The sequence below is a fragment of the Macrotis lagotis genome, chromosome 1 (genome assembly GCF_037893015.1).
Source record: "Macrotis lagotis isolate mMagLag1 chromosome 1, bilby.v1.9.chrom.fasta, whole genome shotgun sequence".
NCBI lineage: Eukaryota > Metazoa > Chordata > Mammalia > Peramelemorphia > Peramelidae > Macrotis > Macrotis lagotis.
In genome coordinates this window covers 361,523,098-361,547,687 of record NC_133658.1, presented here as the reverse complement: position 1 = coordinate 361,547,687, position 24,590 = coordinate 361,523,098, and the positions used below count along the sequence as shown (strand labels likewise).

The following is a 24,590-nucleotide window of genomic DNA, read 5'->3' as shown; positions in this document are numbered from 1 at the left end:
AATTATGACATTTTAGAGGGTGGGAGGAAGAGGCATATCCCAGTTGGCCTATAAGTGGTATGATAGACAGGAGGAACACATGGACACTGTCAGAGATCCATTCGATAGCAGGATAAGTAGAGGTCAGGAGGGTTGAGGTGGGCATTGCCAGCAGGTCTAGCCCTGGGATGGGAGACGGGAAGGAATTTTCTGAATATGGGATATAGAAGTAAAAATAAAAGGACTGGCATCCCAAGGCAGTGGGCAGTTGTGAGATCAGAGATATACATTGTGTGGTTCTAAGGAGCCACAGCATGTCTGATGTTGGCCCTAGTAGGAGGACACATGTGGAATGTGGAGCTAGGGAAGGTAGAGGGCAGTGTCCACTTGAGAGAATGGTCCTTATGGTGACAAGATGGAAATAGGGGTATCCATTGCTGCAAAGCACCACCAAAAATGTCTAACCCCAGGGAGTGGGGGGTGGGGGAAATACTGTCAGAGGTTTGGGATATTTTAGAAAAATTAGCTTCTGAATCCTGATACACAAGGTCAGCTGGTGTCATGTGTCAAGATACATCGGGACCCATTTCTATGGGCCATAAGGTACTGGAGGCCCTTGCTATTATTAGTCATCCTCACATCTCCATACCTATTCATACTCACAGAACTCTTCCTGAATGTTACATACAAAACATGCCTACCTAGCAGTCTAGGAATGATATGGAACATACATTACATACCTCATCAATGTCCCATGACCCACAAACAATTTTATCCCCCCCCAAATATCATAGCACACACAACACTTATGTTATACCTTGCTACTCTGAGATCCATAGATACACATATGCTTGCCATAAAAATATACTTCACAATATATATTTAACATCAGACACACACATATGCAGATAACATGCACATGTACACACAAACACAGAGTCACAACCAGTCTGTGGGCACATTCTTGCTCCCCTCTGCTCCAAAATACCCGGGGCTCTTCTCTAGACCAACACTGAATCCTCCCTAAGACCACAAGCATAATCTCTTGTTTTTGGCTTCAAGTCACATCATACGTGCAAAACTATGGTGGACTTGGTCAATGACCCCTGAAGTTTCAGGTACTGGGTACTGACCATCACACCTCCTGGTCCTGGCTCTCCTTTTAGACCCTGGGGAGACACAAGGATTACAAAATATATTAATCTATCAGTGTTCCTGGCCCAATAACAGTCAGGATAGAGCAGTGCTCCCTTTGCTCATGATAGAGGCACTCAAGCTCCTCCCCCCCCAACTTTTTGTTTTCAATGAGTCAGGTCTTTGGGGGAGCTCTGCCTAGCTTGCTGCAGAGATGGAGAAAGGGCAGAAGGACTCTCTACAGCTGGAAAAGGCAAGTGATGTGCAGTTAGGACCAGAGCTATACTATAATAGTTGATCCCAGAGCAATGCACACCACTTAGGGGAGGGGCTCTTCTAGGATGCAGCCCCCAAGGGCACCAGCTATCTGGCCTCTTCATTCCAGAGTCTTGCTACTCAGGTTTAGTTGTTTCTACATTATTGAAGGGCTGAAGATGCAGGTTCAGGGTTGGGACTGAGATAAGATTAATTTTTTTGGATTTGGTATTGGGTTTAAGATTAGGCTTAAATTTTGGGATGAAATTTGGATTAGGGAGAAGGTTAGGTTTAAGGACTGAATGTAGGTTAGAACAGGTGTTGAGTTAGGGTTGAGATGAGGATTAAATTTCAGTTAGGTTTCAGGTTCTCTTACTTCCAAGCCTTGAGGTCCTCGAGGACCATCTTTTCCTGTATCTCCAGGGGGCCCTCTGGCTCCAGGGGGACCTGGAGGTCCAGGTGGACCAGCAGCTCCATCTTGACCTCGATCTCCCTGAAAGACATTCATGTCTCTCATCATTATAACTGTATTAGATGTGACATTGAGAAAGCATGTGGGCACTCACTCATCCATCATCCCTTTGGGGGCATCTACCCAGGACCTTCGAGGTTCATCTGGGGGAAGGAGAAGAAGTTCCTTTCCATGTTTTTGGACATGGAGATATTCTGAGTAAATGATGCAGGTCATTTTCTGAACCCCATCCATCTAGATGAAGGGATCTTGGGGAAGAAGAGCTAATGGACCTTCCCCCCCCAAACTTCTCTGTTGAAATAGAGACACTCACAAGGCAATACAGTCTCCTGGCCAGGAGATCCATGACTGGGAACATGCAAGGGAGAGAGTAGGAAGCAAAAATTAGGCCAAGAGGAGAGTATTCTGAGAGATTCAATGGAGGAGTAAAAGGACTTTGGGGAACCAAGAAGGTGCTTGCTAGATAAAGTTAGCTAGAGCTGAAGAGTTCATAGGATCATAGATTTAAAGCTAGAAGGGACCACAAAGGCCATATGATCTAAGTAATTCATTATATAGATGAGGAAATTGAAGTTCAGGCAGGTCCAGGGAAAATGATTTTCCTAAATAGTCAAAAGTGCAGAATTTGAACTCTGGATGATTGATTCAAAGTCATCTTCTCTCTTTATATGTTGCCTCTAATGTCTTATTTCCGAGTCTTCTAAAAAAAAGCCTTCTAAAAGAGCTTCTTCTGCCTCTAACATCCTGATGATTCCCTGGAGGGCAACAGCACTGTTAGATCTACTTTGTCTGAGGAAAGCAACTCTCCCTGTTCCCCTCTGCCTTCTGTGAGGTTAGGCAATGAGGTATTACCTGGGTGGAGATTGCAACTAAGAGATGATGGGGAAATATAGATACTTTTCAGCATAGAGTCCCAACAGGTTCCTGTCTAATAGAGGTGTAGTTTGCAGATGCATTTGATATCTAAGGGTTTAAAGGTAGGGCAATAAAAGAAATAGATAAGACCCAGCAGGTCCTGAAGTTGGCACAGAGCTTGGCCAGACTCAGGGTCAAACCTTTGAGCTTTTCATGATCAGATAGGCGAGCAAGTTAGATAGCTGCTCATCACTCTCCTCCATGGGCTCAGCTCTAGATAGTCTAGGATGATGGCTGGGAGTAGAGCATTCTAGAGGCTATAAGGTTTGTGTGAAGTGGAGGCTATTGCTATTATCATCAGGAATCTGACAGCATCTGGACAGGTCATTTGCCTGAGCTTGACTAATGGCACAGAATTGGAATTTAATGTATTTAAAATTGAGCAACTCTCAATTTGTTCCCCAATATTCAGTCCTCACTATGGGGGCTATTTGGCAATTCCTGCCATATTTTCCAGGTGGTGCAAGGATGGGAAGGGTTCCTTTCTCGTGCAGCAGGCAGAACACAAGATCCAGTGTGGCAGCCAAACTTCAATTAACCAGAACCTGACTGAGTATAATTCTCAGTTCCTTGGGTGGCTCTTCCTTCTCCTCATTCCCCTTCTGATTTATCCCCATCCTTAAACCCAACCCAACCAGTGTGTTTTCAGGAGGAAGAGGGAAACCACAAGAAAGAATACTGAGGTGAGGGTCTTTCCCAGAAATCATTTTATAGAACCATGGGACTAAGTGGCGGGGAGCTTAAAGAGTATTTCTTACCTCCTTATTTTGCAAAAGGGCAAACTGAGTCCTGGGGAGGGGAAAGCACTTGTCTGGGGTCACAGAAGAAGCAAATGACAAAGCCAGAACTCAAACCCATCTCATCTAAATGCTAGTCACGTGGTTTTTCCTTTATATTGTGATTTCTAGGTCTCTAAATGTAGAAATATTGGAACTATGGATCCACTGACTTTAGAATTGGAAGAGAACATAGAGATTATTGTTCTGTTCCAGTAGCTTCATTTTACAAAAGAGAACACTGAAGCTAAGGGTGGAGACATGATTAAAGGCTGCCATTCCTCCCAAATTCCCTTCCCCAAAGGACATAGTATTTTGAGTCAGAGGACTTTGGTGTGAATTATAGATGTATTTATTTGTGACTTTAGGCAAGTCCTTTCTCTTTTCTCAGCCTTGTTTCCCCATATCTAAAAATAAGCAAAGAGGACTTAACTAAATGACTTTTATGTTCCTTTCCACATTTAGGGTCAATAATGCTACATAAAACCTGATTCTATGAGTCTAGAGATTCAAGAATAGAGTACTGGAGTTGGGAATCTGGAACATTCCTGGCTTTCTCACTTATTAACTGTGAATGTCCCCAGGCAAGTCTTGACCTTTCTCTTAGCCTCAATTTCCTTCTTTGTAAAGTGTGTGATTGTCTTACCTACCTCACAGAGTTGTGAGGAAAGCCATTATGTTCTATGGTAATATGAATAATTTTTCCCCCAGATCCCTTAAACAAAGGGATCAAAAGGGATTTGAATGTAATGGAGTAATGAGCCCAAGATAATAAAAAAGACTGGATATCAGAGAATGCCTAGGGGTTTTTGAGACATAGAATGGTAGAGTGGATATTGAGTTAGCCTCAAGACAGGAAGACCACCTGGGTTCAAGTCATATCTTACATATAATGAATATGTGATCCTGGACAAGTTACTTAATTTCTTTTTCTTTTTTTTTTAGTTTTTTTTTTTTTTGCAAGGCAAGTGAGGTTAAGTGGCTTGCCCAAGGCCTCACAGCTAGGTAATTATTAAGTGTCTGAGGTCAAATTCAAACTCAGGTGCTCCTGACTTCAGGCCCAGTGTTCTATCCACTGCACCACCTAGCCACCCCTCAAGTCACTTAATTTCTTAAACTCTAAGCTGCAGAGAAACTTCTGCTGTGCATAGAGGAAGCTTCCTCACAAAGGGGGTTCCTAGATTGATGAAATCACAGATCCAGTGCTATAATCTTTGTATGTGACCTTCTAAAGTAGTTTAGAATGATAGTGAGCAAAGAAAGGGAGTTTTCATCCTGTAAACATGCAGAATCCCTCATTCCTCATGCTGTCTGGTTAATGGAGGTTTGGCCGAGTTAAGGGAGGCACTCAGAAAGCAGGAACAGCAAACAGGGATTCCCCACCTTCACTCCCCAGCTACCTTGAGGATACGGCGATTAAACACGTGCTGCTCTCTAGAGAGAAATCCGTGACCAAGGCGGGGAAAGACCATCTGGCCAGATGAACAGGGTGGACAGTCAGGAGGATCAGGGAGTCCAGGAGTACAGGAGAGTGATTTACAAAACCACAGAGTTATTTCACGGGTCACAGAGCAGGAAGTGAAAAGAAACAGGGAAGAATCCAAGAACAGTGGTAACATACATGGAACTCCAACAACTTAGATTTAAAGGCAAGTGGTGAAGCTGGAACAGGTTTCTCCAGGAGACATCTTTTGTGTCTAGTGTAACACAGGAAGGGGAATTCTCATCTCTCCAGCCCTGGAAGAGTCTCCCCACTTGAAAGATCAATTCTTTGGCTCCACTAGAGAGCAAATAAATGAATTTTTCCCTCACTCTAGCAAAACAAACAAATTCTCTCTTCTGGCCTCTGAGAAATCCCACCAGCTTGGTTATGGAATGAATCCTGAATCAGATGGCTGACATTCATTATGCCCAGGAAAAACCTTGTTTGCTCAGAAGCCAAGGTGGGGCCCTTTCCTCTCACTCCTATGTTTGTTGGGGAAAAGCTTTGTTTCATTTGTCCTGGCACAGCTGTGTCTCCCCAAGGAGACATGGGGATAGATGGGGCCTTCAGGAGGGAAGCAGGACTGTTTGAGTCCTTGTCTTGCCAAGAAGGACCCAGAGGGGGTTTCACAGAACATTCATGTACACATTAGAAAGAAGATCTTTATTTCATAACTAAAAATGCCACACATTGCCTAAAACATTCAGCAAGTGAATTTACTCTGGGAAGTGACTGGGACCCTGTACCAGAGGGACTGCCCAGACTATCAAGTACTGTCAATCAACAATCATTTATTAAGTGCTTACTACGTGTTAGGCCCTTTGGTAGGTGCTGGAGATAGGAGGAAGTGAAAATATGCCTTACCTCAAAAAATTTTCAATCTGCAGGTCCAAAGTTGCCAAGGGGGCAGTGAGGGGGCAAGGGACTGAGGGGCATTTCAAGCAGGATTCTCACAGGTGTTTTTTTATGGATAGATTAGGGGATGGGGGTACATAGAACCTCCCAAAAATTCTGGGATGACTAAATGGTTGCCCAAATATGGCCTCCTGTTAAAGGCCTGTTTTCTTAGTCCTGACTTCACACAAAAGCATGTATGGAGAAGAGACCTTTGGTACCAAGATTCTGACCTATGGAGTATGGAGAGGGATGCAAGCAGAATAGAGAGAGATGCTTTAGAGGTAGCTTAGTATAATTAAAAAAAAAAGAAAGATGGACTTGTACCTGGACCTGGCTCTGTCACTTGTTAGATACATAGTCTTTGGAAAAATCACAATTTCTTTGAGTCTCAGTTTTCTCATATGTGAAATAAGAATGTCTATCTGGTTGCTCTTCTGTCTCTTTTGATGGATCATCATCCATATCATTTTATGAACCGTAGGTATACCCCATAGTTATGTCCTGGGCCCCCATTCTCTTCTGTTTTTGTATTCTTCTACTTGATGACCTCATCAGCTCCCTTGGTTTTAATTATCAACTCTATGTAGATGGTTCCCAAAGGTGCCAACCTGCATTGGCAGAGGGAGTTCCCTTACCCAAAAGTCCATATCTGAATGAAATCACAGTTCCATCCCTAGCCCAGATATGTTCCAGGATGATAAAGGAAGCAATCTCATTGGCCTTTGTCCTGACCAGAATCCATCTCTGTCCACTTTGGGTCATTACATTTTTGGAAGAACAAACCAAGCCAAGGATAGTTGGAAGCAAGTCAAGTAATCAATCAACCAACTGACAATTAAACATTTATTATAAGTCAGGCAACCAAGTTCTGAGAATGCAGAGAAAAAGTGTAAGCAATCCCTGCCCTCAAGGTTTACATTCTAATTGGGTGAAAAACCTTATATTTTAAGTGGAGAACGTGGCCCTGGCAGCTAGCAGAACCTGGAAAGAGCTAGGAATACTTGGTCTGGACAAGAAAGGCTGAAATGGGGAAAGGAATATTTCTGATGACTGTTTTTAACTCTCTAAAGGACTGCCCTGGAGATGAATGATTAGCCTCGTTCTACTCCATTTCATTGGGCAGCAGTAGGACCAGTGGGTGGAAGACACAGGGAAGCAGTTATTGACTCAATATAAGGAAAGATTTCCCAACATTAAAACCTGTCTCAAAGGGTGAGGTAGTTTGTTCTCTATCTCTGGAAGTCTTTAAGCAGAAGCTGGAGGACAGACCACTTGAGCTTGGGGTGGGTTGGCCTAGATAACCTTAAATTTTCCTTCCAGCTCTGACCTCTTATGATTCTAGATCTGACTGTGTGTATGAAAACTTAAAGACTTGAGGAGACCCTTGTAGGACCTTTACAGCACTGCATACATCTTGTGTAACTGGGAAGCTGGTTGACCCCATGGGCACAGGGTCATGGGGCCAGAGGGCACAGGCACTGACCCCCAGAGTTTGGAACACAGCAAGGGGTTGAGCACTGAAAGAAGCTTTTATAGGTTGTTGTTTTGGAATAGAGAAAGGAAACTATTCAGTTTAATTCAAGTTGCAAACTCTCTTTGTTCTTTCCTTAGGTTTTGCCCATACCACTCTCTATTTTCAAGGGTTACTTCAAGACCCATGAGGAAATATTAATCTAGCTCTATAATTGACTGGGAAGACTCAAAACTGGAACTCAGTACCTCTATCTTTCCCGTTTTATTGGGAACTGAAACTTTGTTTTAGCATTCATTGCTATGGTGTATGAATTCTAGAAATGTCTGCCACTATCAAATCTTTGGCTACAAGGGTGCTTGGAATCCTACAATTGCCAGTGATTAAGGATGAACAACAGGGAAGAATCCTTCTGGGGAAAATTGGGGTATCAAAGTCACATTCACAGAGTGCTTATGTAAGATCTAGCCATAGTTCATCCCCCTACCAAATTTCCAAGATATATGGGCTAATCCAGTCTTGGAGGTATTAGGTGATTCAATCAGAAGGCAGAATAACAAATAGGAAGTATCATATACTGCAGATCTACTTTGAGAATTCAGAGATGGAACATGTATCCCTGCTAGTGATTAAGACTTAAGGACAAAACTCCCTTGAGGGAAAAGGGTATGGTCAAAATCATGAAGACAGGGAGGATAAACCAGAGGGCATCTGGGGCAAAGCAGAGTCTTTCTCAAGTTAAAGGGAAATAGGTGGTAGGAAATGAAGTTTGTAGGAGCAGTTCCAAGGCTGAGGGTCAATACAGAGTATGTTGGGCAGACTGTTAGCATGCTGTAAAGGGAAGAAGGATGTGCCAAAGAAAATGATTTGTTCTATGTTCCATGACTTCCTTACCCTAGACAATATATTTTTTAAAATGTCCTTATTAACAATTAGGACTATCAATTTTCCAGTTTAGGAATTATTTGAGTAAAATGAACTACAGCAAATTGGTTAAAAACTAAATGGTGAACAAACCCAACTTTTATGTTCCAATCTGCCTCTTTTAGGTGCAAACTACACAGTAGTCATCAAGCATTGGGCATGCTCATTTAAACAAATACAGAGAACCTGACTTCCTGTTGCCCATTTTAACATAGCTGCTACCTAACTACAAACATGTGTCTTAGGAAAACCAGTGTACTTTGTTTCCTGGAGAAAACCTTATGTTCACATTTGAAAACAGAACAGAAAAGCATTTATATATCATTTTATATAGAGAAGACTTGGAAATGAATCTGCATTTGTTCTATTTAAAAAGGCTAATTAAAAAAAAACTATCCAACTACCTAGCTACCAAGTACTCTCAAAGAAAGGAGAGGGAATAAATCTCAAAGGAGATAATGGGTACAAAGCACTTTGGAACTCTTAGAGCAGTACAGTGGCCCATGGAACATGTTTGAGTAACCAGTTTTGGTTCACAGGTTGCTCCCCCAGGAGTTTGGGGGACCATTTCTAGTCTTGTGATGACCCATTGTTGAAAGGACTTTGTGTTTTGATAAGATATGACAAATCCTAAGTGGTTCTTAGGGTCCTTCCTCTGGTATGTGGACAGTATAGGGTTGGGGTGGTGGAGTTGGGTCAGTTAAAAGAAGAAACAACTTCTAGTTCTGGCTTTCTTGTCTCAGCTCTTGGAGTGGCATCATGTCACTTGGAGACTTTACAGTGAAAATGGAATCCCATTAGATTATAAACTTCTTGAGGACAGAAACCATTTTTTACCTCTTTTTTTTGTATTCCAAGAGCTTAGCATGCTGATACTTAATAAATACTGATTGACTGATTGATTGATTGATTGATTGGATGGATGGATGGCTTTCTCCATCTCAGCATCTTAGAGACCTCATTTATGTGGCTGCTAGTGCAGGGTTTTTTTTTTAGAGCTTTTGCCTGTCTGGGCTCCTGTCTGCCTTTGTCTCTTTTATTTCCTCTTCCTTCTCCCCACTCCATCTTAGGAGAAGGATTATTGACTCCTCATTGGATGTATTTGGACTTGGAGGTAAACTTGTGAGTTTGAGAGGACCAGAGGGCCCTGGGTTCCATTTGGTGAGAGCTAAATGATGAGGGGAGAAGACCCCTGGCAACTACTTCAGCTATCTTGGAGACGATGACTCTCTACAGTGGTTAGCATCCCCACAAATGTTCTTGCCTGTATGGATTTTTTACTTACTCATATGTGTATATGTTTTCCCTAAGAAAATATAAATTCCTCAAATTTAGGGAATTTTTTTTTTGTCTTTGTAGCTCCAGATACTAGCACAGTGTTTGGCACAGAGTAGACCCTTACTAAATGTACATTGACTAACTGATTGCTTGATTGATTATATCAAAATCTACAGGATGGGTGGGTTTTATTAATTAGCTATCAAGCTCTCTGAGTAAAAGAGAATACTGAGATAATGGTTAGAACAAGCTTTGGAAAACTTTAAGGTGCTTTTGGAAATGTCAATAACTGTTATCATTGCAGTTTTGGTGATGATGGCATCTGGCCATTTAAGCTTAGTCTATAAAGGAGGTATGTCAGAGTTCATTCAACAAGACTTACCCGGGGGCCGAAGTCTCCTGGTTCTCCCTGTGGACCACAAAACAATGAAAAATCAGTATTCAACAGTGGTGGGAGATTTTGCTATTAGTCAAATTTTCCTAGCTGGATCATGGGACCTTAGATAACCTTTGGTCTAGAGGTATCAAACATGCAGCTACAAAACTCCTAAGTGTTGCCTGAACTATATTAAAATTAAATTGGGAAATGATTAACAAAATAAATAAAAATAAGATGCAACATAGATAATGTTCATTTTTAGTTTTTTAAGTTAGTAATAGCTTGCAAAAATTTGTTTCTATTTGAGCTTGACATGAGTGCTTTTGTCAAACTTCTTTATTTTACAGATGGTGAAACTGGGGTCCAGAAAGGGAAACTGATTTGCTTAAGATAACACAGTTAATGACAGGAGAATAGGGAAGGTAATTCAGGCCTTCTGGCTTTAAATCTGGTCTTCTTTCTTGGATATCCCATGTCAAGTTGACCACAGAGTCTTCCCCCAGGAATTGGGAAAATTCTTCAAATTCAATTCAGCAAACATGAATTAGGTCCCTACGTTGAGGAGGTCATCTTGGTGTGCATTGGAGGAGATACAAAATTTAGCTGGTTGGGGCAGCTAGGTGGTACAGTGGATAGAGCACTGGGTCTGGAATCAGGAGGGCCTGAGTTCAAATCCTACCTCAGACACTTAATGGTTGCCTAGCTGTGTGACCTTGGGCAAGGAAAATCTTTTTTTTTTTTTTTTTTTAGTTTTTTTGTAAGGCAATAGGGTTAAGTGCTTGCCCAAGGTCACACAGCTAGGTAGTTATTAAGTGTCTGAGGCTGGACTTGAACTCAGGTACTCCTGACTCCAGGGCTGGTGCTCTATCCACTGCGCCACCTAGCTGCCCAAGAAACTCTTAATCTCATAGATTTAAATAAATAAAATTAAGAAAAAAGTTAGCTGGTCTTGTTCTCTGCCATTATGAAGTATTATTCAGTCATTTAGTTATGTCTAATTTTTTGTGACCCCATTGGGAGTTTTCTTGGCAGAGATATTAGAGTGGTTTGCCTTTTCCTTCTTCAGCTGTGTTTATAGATGAGGAAACTGAAGCAAACAGGGTTAAGAGACATGCCCAAGGTCATACAGCTAGTAAATATCTGAAGCCTATTGAACTCAGGTCTTCCTGACTCTAGGCCTGGTGTTCAATCCACTGTATTTTTTTACCCTCCCCTTCATAAACTTAGAAGCTGTATAATCTCTAAGGTCCCCTCATTCTCTAAATCCTATGATTTTTGCCAAACCATCCAAGTTATTGTATCATCTGATTATAAAATCTATCATCATGTTCTACCCCAGGATTGTTTCATCTGAACAGATCTTTTAAAATTTCTGCTTCTAAAGAGCACTGAATGGTAGGGAACAGTTTAGCATAAGCTTCACCTTATGCCAGGGGGAGCCTTGGCCAGAAGTCCTATATATAAACCACCAAGCAGCTATGTGCTCTTGTGCAAGACTCTTTCCTTTACCATTACCTTGGCTGGAAAAATGAGGGTGTTTGACTAGAGAGCTCCTAAGGGTCCTTCCAACTTCCATGGCTGCCAGTTCTATGGACTTTTAAGAAGGCCATCTTTCCCTTTCCTTTCCTTTTCCCTCCTCCATATGTGGGAATTACTTAAACAGATCCTTCTACTCCTTTGCCAACTTACCTTATCCCCTTTGGGCCCTGGCAGTCCCTAAAGAAACAAAGACAGAAAAAGAAAGTGGCTGGTCAATTATGAGGCTACCAGAACACATTTGTCCCTTCAGCTTTTGGGTTGGCCTTTTCTTGCCTTCTGGCTTGGGCATCCGTGAGCTTAGAGGATAGGCTCCTTGGAGGCCAAATAGAGCCAAGCTGAGGCTTAGCAGCTAATTAACAAGCTGTCCAAGTGTTCAGAACAAGAGCAGTCCCTGAGCCAGGTCTTGAAGTAAGCCTCTTCCTCCCTTGCTTGCCCCTACATGATGGACAATCAGAGCTCCAAGCATCTGGTCATCCCTGAAAGCCCCAGGAATGGGACTTGATGGTGAATCCCTGGCAAGGACACACCTGCTTCCTCTCTCTACCCAACAGAGTGCCTCCAAACTGAAGAAGGAGAAGAGAAAAAAACATTTTTCCAATTACAGCATCACGTGTTGTGAACTTTATTCAGGCTCTTTGCAAAGAGAAAGAATAAACCATTTCTAAGAGCACATGCTCGGCAGGGACTGATTCGAGTATGTTTTTCCTAGTTAGCCATCTGTTTGAAATAAGCCAGATGGATGGGCAGGGTTTTTTTTTCAGTCCTGGTGCTTTGAGTTCATGTCTCCTGAAAGGGATCTCTGGGAGGCAGAAGCAGAGAGACTAAGGGGAGGCCTGAAGTGAAACCTGACTTTGATGTGCTCCAGATTCCATCTTCAGGCTCAGGAACCCTTTTCTTTCCATTTGGGGTGAAGGCCAGGATTTCCTCAAGAGGAAGTTGAGTGAGAAGGTGGCCACATATGGAGCCACACAAGGGCTGCTCAAGGGGTCCATAGTCCTGCCTTGAAGTCAGCCTGTAACTATGGACCAGAACTCTATGTATGCTCTTTGTTCTACTGGCTAATGATCAGATTTGGAAAGGAACAAACGGAACGATGCATGTAAAGTGTTTTGCAACATTTAAACTGCTATTAAAATGTAGGATTTCATTATTATTAACAATAATATCATCAAAACCACAAAAGAAAAATAGTGGAATAGCAATTTGTTCCAGGATAGTTTCTAGCTGAGTGCCATCAAATAGAAAGAGATTAGAGTAATAATGGATTGATCGGGAGTTTCCTGTTTCTGGAAGCTGTAGCATCTTAACAGTTAGGGCTACAAAGGATGGAATCTGACTCTAACTTTCTTCTTTTAAAGAGAAGAAAATGGAGGCCAAGAGACTAGTCCTGTCACTTAAGTGATAAAGAGGAGAAGGAAGATTGACACCACATCTTGGGCTGAGATGTGATATAGGGAACTCAGGCATCAGGCAGGGGATTGGACTATAGAACCCAAAATGTCCCTTCCTCCTTGGAAATAATTAATTTTTATTTTTTATTTTTCCTCATATAATTGTATTTATTAGGAAGAGTAAGTCTCATATACTTGTTTTGGTATGATAATTGGAATCTCTTCTTTAGGTAGTTTTTCCCCCCCAAGAAAAAATATAAGTGAAGTTTAACATGATAATATCTAAATTGCTCCAGCTACCTATTTTTCAATTTCCTTATGATTTCTTCCTTATAATTTCTTTGTGTTTCAGCTTTAAATTTTTTTCTTTTTAAAAATTGTTTTATATTCCCTATAGTTACATGTAAAGACAATTTTTAACATTCATTAACTTTTTTTGGAGTTCCAAATTTTCTCTCTCCCAGTTTCATATGCTTTTACAAAAACCTTTAAAATACAAATTACTGATTAACCTCAGTTCTAGGAAGGTAGGATCTGGTAATAGGCTAATCTTAGGAAAGCAGGGTCAGTTGGACTTTGCTTTGGTTGGTGCTTTGACCAGTTTGAGAGGTGGTGGTTAATGCTCAGCATGGAAGAAGGAACAGGTGAGAGCAAAGCTCAGGAGAGGGACAACAGTCAAAAAATGGGAGCAGCTTTTGGGCCGGGTTTTCATTGTGGGGCTCTTTTAGTTGTATGGGAATTCCCAGAAGACAAGATACCCCCACATTCTAATGCAACTATTAAAAAACAATCCTAATGCCAGACACAACCTATCTGTAGTATTTAACTGTAGTTAAACACTGTGGTTTGACTTTTCAGCCTGTATAATGGAGAATTGAGTATTAGTCAACTAATTAAAAAAATAATAAAGAAGCAGAGGATTGTTCATTCTGGCTTTGCCACTGTTGGTGTCTCTGAGGCAGGACAGTCAAGCAGAGAATGGCTAGTCAGTGATACAAGCTCATTTCAGTGATGTCAGTGAAGGGAAATCTAGGGATGCTTCCATCATGACATTTTAACCTCTCTTTGGCATACTTACCGGCTTGCCATCTAAACCCAGTGGCCCCTGGAAAATAACAGAAAGTTCAGATGTTACTAAGAGTGGAAAAAAACTTACATCCATTGGTTTTTGATGATTTCTTTAAACAAGGACACAAAAACCTTGCCCTGTTGCTTTATATATATTCAGAGTGTGTTTCATGGGGCTTTTTTTTTCTGGTATCCTTGTCATGAGCTGTGCCAAGGAACAGAAGAATAGGGAAGATTCCAAATAATATAAGATATAGATCTCTAAGAGAGGGAGAAGGCTCCAGATGGGAGATACAGGCATGGAGTTTGAATCTCCATGATCCCAAGACTAGTGTTGTGGAGGGTGTTCCCTGGCCCTGAAACCCTGTTTAAGGAATTCTGGCTGTCACCCAAGTTTAGTCCCTCCACAGTGTGGGCATGATAACTATGAGATCTGACTAGAAGAAATTTCCACCATCATTCCCTTTTATTCAAATAAATTATGAAATAGAATTCAACACCCTCTCCCCCCCCCCCCCCGCCAGTCTTTCCAGTAACATGTCCACACACAGCCTGGCCTCTGAATCATGGGCCAACCTATGTCACTGGAGGCAGGAGATTTAGGTTCAAGTGTTTGGCACTTAATAACTGTGACCCTGGGAGATGTCAATGTGGTGCAGTGGAAGGAACACTAAGGTGGGAGATCAACTTCAATTGCCAAAGTGCTGCCAAGACTCTATTCTCATAGGGTTGTAATGAGGAAAATGCTTTGTAAAAATTGAAATGATATAAAAATATTGGCTCTCATGATTATTAAAATGAGAGACCCTCTGGGCCTCAATTTCCTCATTTATAAAAATAAGCCCTATTTTGCCTCCCTTTCAGGGTCTTTGTGAGCATGAAATAAGATAATGGTTGAGAAGTACTTTGGAAATTAATAGTAAAGCAGCAGGAACATAAGAGCCAGGGATGGCTCTTATTTCTCAGGATTCTTCTCTGCTATGTTCTGCTCAGCTTAGCAACAACAGCATGGGGGAGGCATCTAGTTACCCATCCCCATAGTCCTGTGGCTCCTGAGATAATCCTCACCAGGCGGACTGGGAGTGGCCTCTCCTATAGGGTCAAGTGGTAAATCGTTGGTTTCCTTGGCTTGCTCTTTTAGGCTCTCCCAAGCAATGGAGCGGAGACGGCCAATTTGCCCAATTACATCAAATGATGTGTGACCATTCCGGAGGTGGCTCCATGCCCCCGGGGACTTAATGCAGGAAATCTATGCAATTTTGAAAATTGGTCATTTAAGGAGCCTATTAAATACTTTCGGCTGGTCTGTAGAGGGACACAGCTGCAATTTCACCGTCTGTGGGATATTCAGAGAGGAGACAATCACCCCTTGAGAGAGTCCAAGAACTCTTCTGCCTCGGTCACTTCATGATACACACATACCATGTCAAAGACAGGAGGGGACCTGAGAGGTCATCAGGTTCACTGACACTGTCATTCTCAGCTTCCTTCTACCTTGATCAATTCACAATAGGTTTGGCAAAACCTTTTGTCTTGTCCATCATATCGCCTCCTCTTTCCCCCATGCAATTGCTCTGGAACGCCTTGCCTTCTGGCTTCTGTTCCTTCCGCATGACTAGGATTGATCTCTCTCCCAGGTCATAATATTTTCCTACTAAGCAAATTCAATGCCGTTTTCTATGCCCTCCTCTACCTTGACCTCTCTGCAGAATTGGACCCCATGGAGCCCCCCTTTCCTTTTGGAAGACTTCTCTGTTGGCTGCAGGTGGTGATGCTCTACTCTACTCTCTCCTAGTTCTCCAGGCTTTCTCATTGCTTATTCCCAATCACCTTTATTGGATTATCTTCCAACTCTCTACTCTCCTAAATTTAGTCCTTAGGCTTCTCTTCTTTCTCTACCTGGCAAGCTCACCCACAGTCCTAGTTTCTACCATTACCTGTGTAGAAAATTAACTCTCAAATCTCTGTTTCAATCTCAGACCTCTCTCATGTACTCAAATCTCATATTCCGTTTTCTATGGGATACTTCACCCATTTATGAGAATGTACCATTCGCACCTTCAACCTCACATGTTTCAAACTGAACATATCATCTTCATGGGCAAACTAGTGGTCCATCTGCTTTTCCTTTTCCTCATTCTTCATTTTGGGTGGCACAATGGATAGAGAGCTGAACCTGAAGACAGGAAGTCCTGAGTTCAAATTTGGCCTCAGACATTTGCTGGCTAGCTATATACTACATTAGGCAAACCACTCAACCACTGTCTGACTTAATTTCCTCATCTGAAAAAACAAGGGAGTAATAATAGTACCTGCCTTCCAGGCATTTTGTGAGGATCTAATAAAATAAAATTTGTAAAGTTTTTAATATAGTGTTTGACTTATAGTGGGTTTTAAATAAAAGCTTGTTTCCTTTGTTCCTCTTATAATCACTGAGGTTTGAAATCTGGAAATTATCTTCATTTTTCTCTCCCTGTCCATATTGTCTATGACCAAGTCATCTGTACACTCCCTTTCTAAGATCTCCCATGTATGTCCTTTCCCCTAGGCATGGAACAATTAATTGATGGGGGCATTCTTCAAAAATTGTCTTTATGTGTTTTCCTAAAACTTAGCACATATTAGGAATAAAAAATGTTTTTTGAATGAATGAATGAATCACACATGAATAGTATCATTGATTACATGGTCTTTCCCCCCTCTAATCCTCCTGCAGTCTACTGCAATTTTCTTTTTTGTACCTATCATTCTCCTGCTCAAAATCCTTCAGTGACTTTCCATTGTCTAGGAGAAAGTCCCAACTCCTTAGCACAATTTGGCCTCAACCTCCCCAACCTACCTGATCTCCCAATATTCTCCTAGTTTCAGGTTCCAAGTTAGATGCTAAGTACATATTAAAGTTGGATAAAGAACATTTACGATTTGATCCATTCACAGGGACTCTGTTATTTGGCTTATAGTGTTTGTCATTTTTTTTGTCTGAATTCTGACTCTCCAATACTCCTGCAAGTCCCAAAGGAGAGGGTCTGAGTCATCAATTGGTCAGTCAACAAACACTCTCCAAGTGTTAGTCTCTAACAACCAGGTTGAGATCAGTTACATGGCCTTGGACATTTTCTTTCTCTGTGAAATGAGGAGACTAATCCTTTTCCAATTTTCCTCTCTGACTGTTGTGAGAAGTAAGAAGGAAATTGATCATGAAGTTTTCTACAAACTAAATTGTGAAGTAACAACACAAAATATTGGATGACAGAGGAAGAAAAGCAGAACTTTGTCAATAGCTTCTTGGTAGAATCTTCAACTGTAAGGGATCTGGGTAGGAAGAGGAAAAAGTCAGTCTGGCTCCTAAAGCAATCCCAGGGGCCAGCACCAATCTTCCCATTAATTCTCCATCTGACTTTCCCTCCTGTCCTTCACCTTCCTTCCGCCAGCCTACTCTTTGCTCAGCCCTTTGAGAAAGAACACCTTTAATTAATTAAGCCATTCAATCCCAGCTGAGAGCAGTCATTTCCATCTGGGGCAAAGTGATTTATCTATGAGGCCTGCTCCGCCTGCTTAGCCCAAGCCATCACAAAGCAAAGAAAGATCCTCATTTAGTTCTAAACTTTAATCACTTTTTAATCTTTGTTTGAATCATGGGTTTAAAAAACAATCCACCCAGATTTATAGACTGAAGCTTTTCCTCTATGATTTTCCAGCCTCGTGAGCATGTGCAATGGGTCACAGGCTGAGGCTAGTGAAAGACCTGGCTACACAGAGTGGCAGTTGGCACTGTGGTTCAGTCACATTGGAACATTGTGACCACAGGAGGGTTGTGTGAAAGGACATATGAGGGGCACACAGGGAGGGCATTATGCTCAGGTCCTATAGAACTGCAGTGTACTAGAAACATTCAGGCAAGGGTATAAGATAGGCATCATGTTGTCAAACAGAGAGGGCATGATGCCCAGGAAACAAAGGATTTCAATGTGCTTAGAATGCATGGAGGGCACTATGCCCAGAAAACATAGAGGGCATCAAGCCTAGGACATATGAACAGACTGAATCTGGGCTATAGAAGCCATACTGTGCTCAGAAGGCATGATGCCCTCATAACATGTAATTGTACCCAGGTCACATAAAAAACTTATTTACTTAAAAATTATTTTAAAGTATTTTTATTTATTCCTAAAATAAACTGGAAGGCAACATGACTTGTATCTAGATTCAAGAGGAAGATATAATTAGGATACATGAAGGGCCATCATGCCAGGGATATTAAAGTACAGATTAGAGTGGATAAAGAACATTTACTCTCTGTTCCAGCTGATTGGGATACATGGGGTACATTTTGCCCAGGACCTATGGGAAGCCAGTGGACCCAGGACCCATGGAAAGTATTGTACTTGGCATAGTTAACTCAGGGCACACCCAGGGCAAGACAAGATGCTTGGGGGTGGCATCCTGGATTCCAGATAACCTGACCCAATGACCTCAGATGAGTCAAATTTGAAATCTGAAAAATAAAGGTAGGGGAGGCAGAAGGGAGCCATGCTACCAGGCCTGATTGATTCTCTTACTAAGAGACCTGGAACTGGAATACATTTTTTTCTAGTATGGGGGGGGGGAAATTAAACAGGAATTTACAGACACAGCTTTCATTTTTGTTTTGCTACATCTGGCTTTGATCACTGGTAGGTACCAAGACACCAAGTAACATCTCAGGAGGAGCAGGAGGGGGTGCTGCCTGGGGCCTGGGAAAAGCAAGACCATCAGACCTTTGACCCTTGCCCTCAGCAGTACATTGGTTTCCTATTCTGTCTTCCAGTTTGTTAGCAATCCCTTCAACTTCTTGTCACGTAAAGATGCCATGTGTGCCATCGTTCAACATACTGATAACTGTATGTAACAGAAAAGGGCCAAGGATGGAACCCTAAGGTCACCACCAAAGAGAGACTTCCCTTTGGGTTGGCATCAAATTCTTTGAGAAGAAAAGAAATATCTCCATTTCATTTTAAATCAAAAGTTAAAACTCTTTTCAGTAAAATTTTATCGTCCTAAACCTTAGCAATGAATTCATTTTTAATCTTCCCTCAAATCCACATGCAAAGGGTTTAAACAAAAACAGGGGCTAGATTAGGTTCCCAACAAAAAACCTGGCTTGAAAAACCGTATCTTTCCATAGAAATAAGAGCAATGGATAAAAGTTGGCAGTCAGGGGAACTCAGACCCTACTTATAGAGGAAACAATTCAGCAAGAGTGAATTTATATGAGTTTGTATAGGTAGCCTTGAAAGGCAGCCTCTTCCTGGGTCTGGGTCCTGGGTCCTGCCCTGCCTATTCAAAAAATAAACTGCAAACTGGAAATCTGACCTTCAGTACTTCTTAGGAATAATCTTAAGGTCACCTCCCCCAGTAGTAGCTGCCTCACAGAGCCTGGTCTTTTGTGATACCTCAGTTATTCATTTATTCAGTATTTATTAAGAGCCCATTATGTGCAAAGCCCTGTAGTTGGGATACAGGGACAAAGAGATAAAGAAAAATAAGTGATATAGATCTTGCCTTCAAGAAACTTATAATCTAACAGGGAGAATATGGCATGAGCTTATATAAATATAATCCAAATTATGAAATGATTGAGGCAGGGAAGGAAAATAAAGGAAAGATCCAGAAACTCAGACAAAAGACTCCAGGAAATCATGAAAACCTATTTACAGCTGGATGTCAAGGGAAGGATTCTAAAGGTGGTGATGGAGAAGATAGCACCTGAACTGTGACTCACTACATATAGATCCGTTTTGATTAAAATGATACTTTTGACAATTCCAAATGTCAGCATAAATATCAGAAATCTGCTATTCTCTTGTGGCAACTCAGTCTATTTGTGGAGGCCCCAGCCCTTGGTTTATAGACTTTGGGATTTAGAAAAAACTGAATGGATATTGTAGCCTCCCAACAATGACAGAGTGTGCAGTTATGAATAGAGCCCTTGGAAATTCCCAGCCCTGAATTCATAGGAAAAACCATTTTCAATTCCCTGAGAAGCCCAAACTTGGATCTGTGTGTGGTTTAATCTGATGCAGAACAGACGTCCTGGACCCAGCACGAGAATTGCCAAATATAAATATTTACACGGTAGAAGATGCCGCCTGGGACGGGCCTTTGGAATACATTAAATGAAAACCTCCACCCTTGGTTCACAAAGGATGCTGTCCACTCATCCCAGATGGTGTTATTCTGCTAATGGGCACTTTCCCAATGGGCAAGCAGGACAAGTCCACAAATCTAAGATACAGCTTCACAGTGCTCACCTTCTCATCTTCCCTGATGCAGGACAGACAAACTGAAATTATGCTATTTCTCATGAGTGTAAGAAGAACCATACCCTGGGGGGGGCAAGGCAGCAGCCTAGACTCAATTTTGCCACTAATTCAACTTGTGATCTCCCCTCTTGGAGCCTCACTTTACTCTTCTGTAAGATGAGGATGGTGGACAAGATGCTTCCTAGGATTTCTCCCAGATCTGATGTTCTATGATGTTGATTTCTTTTTAGATGGTGAGCTCCCATGTCCAAGTCCATGCAAGGATTTATATTTGCTTTTGGAATTACCCACCATATGATCAGTTAATGACCTGGGAATAGTTAAACCAGAGAAGAGCTAGAATGGAATCCTACACCTGGAGTTAGAAGGGGATCTCAGAAGAAATCTAGTTGGATAATTATTCTTTAACCTGTGGCTCAGTACTGCTACTTTGGATTCATAAAGAATGGTTCCCATCAGGAACTGGGAAAAATCTGAATTTGTTTCTAGCTCTCTACTGGAAGGGGTCTTTAATGCTCTCTGCAAGCATTGGGCTAGCAATAATTTAAACATAGAACAGGGATATTAAAAGGCTATAAAGAATAGCAGGAATTATATCTGAACTTAGTTAGCAAATTACATTCCACCTTCCCATGTATGCTGTTTCTTCCTCCCTCACCCCATAAAATCACAACACTTAATGTATAAATCCCAAGAGTATGATTATGGTTGAGTACATCAATGAAAAGGAAGAATTTATATTTCTCCACTTGTTTGCTTCCCTCTGGGATTTGCTCATTCTTTTATGACAGTCTCCTGCCATTTCTCCCTACCATTATTGCCTACATCATTTAGCTTAGCTCCAAAGTTGTCCCAGTCACCGTGACCCCAAGTAAATCTAGCAACTTCCCAACACTTAACCACCAGCTTTGCTCTCCACTACTTGCCAATTCCTGTTCCCTCATAGTCATATCTTACTCATGCACCAATCCTTGCCCATCCCCTCTGAATATTATAGATAATAACTGTCTGAAACTTTTTGTGGCTGTTTGGTTTTTCTTACTTAGCACTTTGTATCATTCTAAGAAAGGTCTGTCCAAATCCTTTGGAGCATGTCTGCAAGATTTCCAAAATGCTGTAAAGACATGAAATCAGCCTATGATCTGAAAAGGAGTTGAGCTAGCCTTGTAAGGATGAGGAAGAATAGCATGACCAAGGAAATATGAGGAGAACCAAAGGAAGTCCTCTAGCAGAGATATCAAATTTATAATTCACGAAACTCCTGAGTAAAATCTGAAGATGATTAAATGTAATTGGGAAACGTTTAATGGAATAAGTAAACATACATTACAATACAGATGATGTTAAATTAGTTTTTTTAAGTCATTATGTGACCTATAGGGATTAGTTTCTATTTGAGTTTGATATCTAACAAATTAGGCAGATATGCAATGAAGGATTTATAGAAATATGTAGGCAAGAATTAGGTTAAGACCAAAAAGTGCAGATAAATTGTAATCTACACCAGCAGATGGCGTGTCCACATTAATTAAATCACTGTTGCTAAGTTATAAACTCATAGAGTCAGAAGGAACCTCAGAATTCATTTAGCCTTGTCCATACCTGATCACAAATGCCCTCTACAACATCTCTGGTAAATAGTAATCCAAGTTATACTTAGATGCCTCTGGGAACAGGGAACTCATTACCTATTGAGGTGGCCCATTTAATTTTTGGACAGCTTTGAATTTGAAATAGTATATCCTCATATAGAACCAAAATATGCCTATCTATTCATTATTTCTAGTCCTGCTTTTATGAACCACGCACAAGAAGACTGGTCAACATGGTCTAGTTGAAAGAGCACTGACTTTTGAGTCAAAGGACTTGGGTTTAAATCTGACAATGTAACCTTGGGCAAGTCAGTGATCCTCTCCAAGTCTTGGTTTCCTTATCTGTCAAATCAACAGATTGGTCTAGATGATCTCCCAGCTAAATATACAAAGTTATGTTATTATAATACGGTTAAAGGAAGGTTTTGAAGAACTTTGCTTGGAGCTCATTTTTAGGGGTAGATTCTTCTTGCAAAACAGAGTATGAATGATACAGAAACCATGGACATTACATATGTATTCAGAGGAGAAAATGTCCACAGAGTAAGGTCTAGTTTTCTCAGTACTGGCAGCTTTCTCTCAGTCAATTGTAGTTTATTTACTGAACCTCCCCTGTACTGTTCTCTCCCTGGCTTTTTTCCTCACGTCCATATAGCAAGAAAATAAAAGTCCAAGACTGCACCAAAGGCTGACTCCTGAGCAATATTCTCTCTGGAGTGTCTTGCATGTCCAACCTAGCTACATTTTTGGGGCCCTGGAGTTGGTGGTGGTGGAATGGACTCTGCCCATCCACCCTGAGCATCCTTGGGACACTGTCCTGACAGCTGACCCTTCAGGGAGAATGTCTGATGGCCCCCAGCTGTTGCTTGGGGTTGGGGTGGGGTGGGGAAATAGTTCTATGTATCCTTGTCTAGTGGAAGCCCTGGGAATGGTCCAAGGTTGTCAGCACTTGCTGTCTGTCTGTCGGTTTCCTTTTAGCTTTAAATAACTTCTTTCAACCATGATGAGCCATGAACCTCAGCAATATTTCAGAACATGTGGGGATATGGGCAGGTCTGTCTCTATGGCATCTGAATTACAGATGGGGAGTATAGATGCCATCTTGAATTTCTTCTTGGAAAGCAGGGACTCGCTATGATTCTTTTTTTTTTCTCTTGCCTGGAACTCAATATCTCTCATGAGAGAAGTTGACAATGACTCTGGGCACCAAGCCATGCCAGCCACAGGATGACCAAGTTATGTCAAGTCTTAAGGCTCTTTGAAATTCAAGCTTGCCCACCCACTCAACCTTCTTTAGGACCATTCTTTCTCTTCCCACCCCAAACCACCTTCCACGACATTAGGGAAATTTCTTTGCCACATCCTAATATTCTGTGCTTGGTCCCACCTCTGTGATTCCCCTTAAGGACCACAGGATCCAGATCAGTGCCATAGAATCATGAGGAAACAAAAAGAGCTCCCCCTACCCCTTCGTTGGTTTTAGAGTCAGAAGACCTAGGTGCAAATCCTATCTTTTCTGTTTGTTGTCTGTGTGGCTTTGGACAAATCACTGACTTTTTTCTAGGCCTTGAGTTCCCTTATATTAGATGAATCAGAGAATTTAGAGTCAGAGAGGGCTTTAGGGACCATGTGGTCCAAAGCTTTCTTTTTAACAAATGAGGAAACTAGAGATTCAAAGAAGTTAAGTGACTTTGCCGAGAGTTAAGGGGCTGAGTAGGGACTCAAAAACCAAATTTTCTTGTCCTCCCTCCTCTTCCTCCCAATCTTGACTTCTTTATACTCATTTATAGCCAGCCAAGTCAACAAGCACCTATTATATATCAAATAGGCAGCTAGGTCATGCAGTGAATAGAGTGACTGGCCTTGGAATTAGGAAGACCTGAGTTCAAATTTGACCCCAGACACTTACTAGTTGTGTGATTGTGGGCAAGGCATTTCACCCTGTTTGCTTCAGTTTCCTCATTTGTAAAATGTGCTGGAGAAGGAAATAGCAAACCATTATAGTATATTTGCCAAGAAAATCTCAAATGGAATCACAAAGAGTCTGACATGACTGATCAGCAACTGAAAAACATGCCAGACACTATGATAAATGCTGGAAAACTAAGAAAGGTAAAAGACAGTTTTTGCTCTCAAGGATCTCTCAGTCTAAATGGTTTATAAAGTTTATAAAACCCTATGAGATGAGCAGCGCAAGCTATTCTCTCAACCTTCTAGATAAGGAAATGAATCTTAAAGGTGGCTTGCCTACATCAATATTTTATATTTATTCTGTATTTACTTGTATGTAAATATATGATACTTCTTCAATAGACTAAGATTCTTGAGAAGAGGAAATGATTCATTTTTTGGGGGGTGTCTGTATCATCAGCCCCTAGTTCAATATGTGGCACATATTATATTAATATATACTTAATATATGCTGGTTAGTTGACTTAGTAATTTTTTATCCAAGTTTAGAAGTCCTTAGAATCATACTGCAGCACCAAAGATTTCCACAAAGGGCTAGAAGACTCTTTCTTTGACTGTGCATTTTCTTTTTTTTCCTTTTTTTAAAAAAAGATTTGATTTATTTTGAGTTTTACAATTTTTCCCCCATTCTTGCTTCCATCCCCCCATTCCCCCACAGAAGGCATTCTGTTGTGTTTACTTTAGTTCCATGTTATACATTGATCTCAGTTGAATGTGATGACAGAGAAATCATATCCTTAAGGAATAAAAATAAAGTATGAGAT

At 41.3% G+C, this 24,590-nt stretch overlaps 1 protein-coding gene across 2 annotated transcripts in view; it reads right to left on the bottom strand.

The window, feature by feature from the left end:
* The window catches only part of COL23A1 (collagen type XXIII alpha 1 chain), a 498,328-nt gene that overhangs the window by 33,751 nt on the left and 439,987 nt on the right, over positions 1 to 24,590 (bottom strand). Inside the window, exons 1-6 of one of the 2 annotated variants that reach the window (XM_074212224.1) lie at positions 13,972 to 14,386; positions 11,653 to 11,679; positions 9,967 to 9,993; positions 4,932 to 5,003; positions 1,745 to 1,861; positions 1,113 to 1,148 (exon numbers count right to left, since the gene is read on the bottom strand). In XM_074212224.1, coding sequence (XP_074068325.1) covers positions 1,113 to 1,148; positions 1,745 to 1,861; positions 4,932 to 5,003; positions 9,967 to 9,993; positions 11,653 to 11,679; positions 13,972 to 14,055 — 363 coding nt within the window. In that variant the 5' untranslated portion in view covers positions 14,056 to 14,386. Of the gene's footprint in view, positions 1 to 1,112; positions 1,149 to 1,744; positions 1,862 to 4,931; positions 5,004 to 9,966; positions 9,994 to 11,652; positions 11,680 to 13,971; positions 14,387 to 24,590 lie in introns of those variants that run through there. The other variant, XM_074212225.1, reaches the window with a different exon arrangement.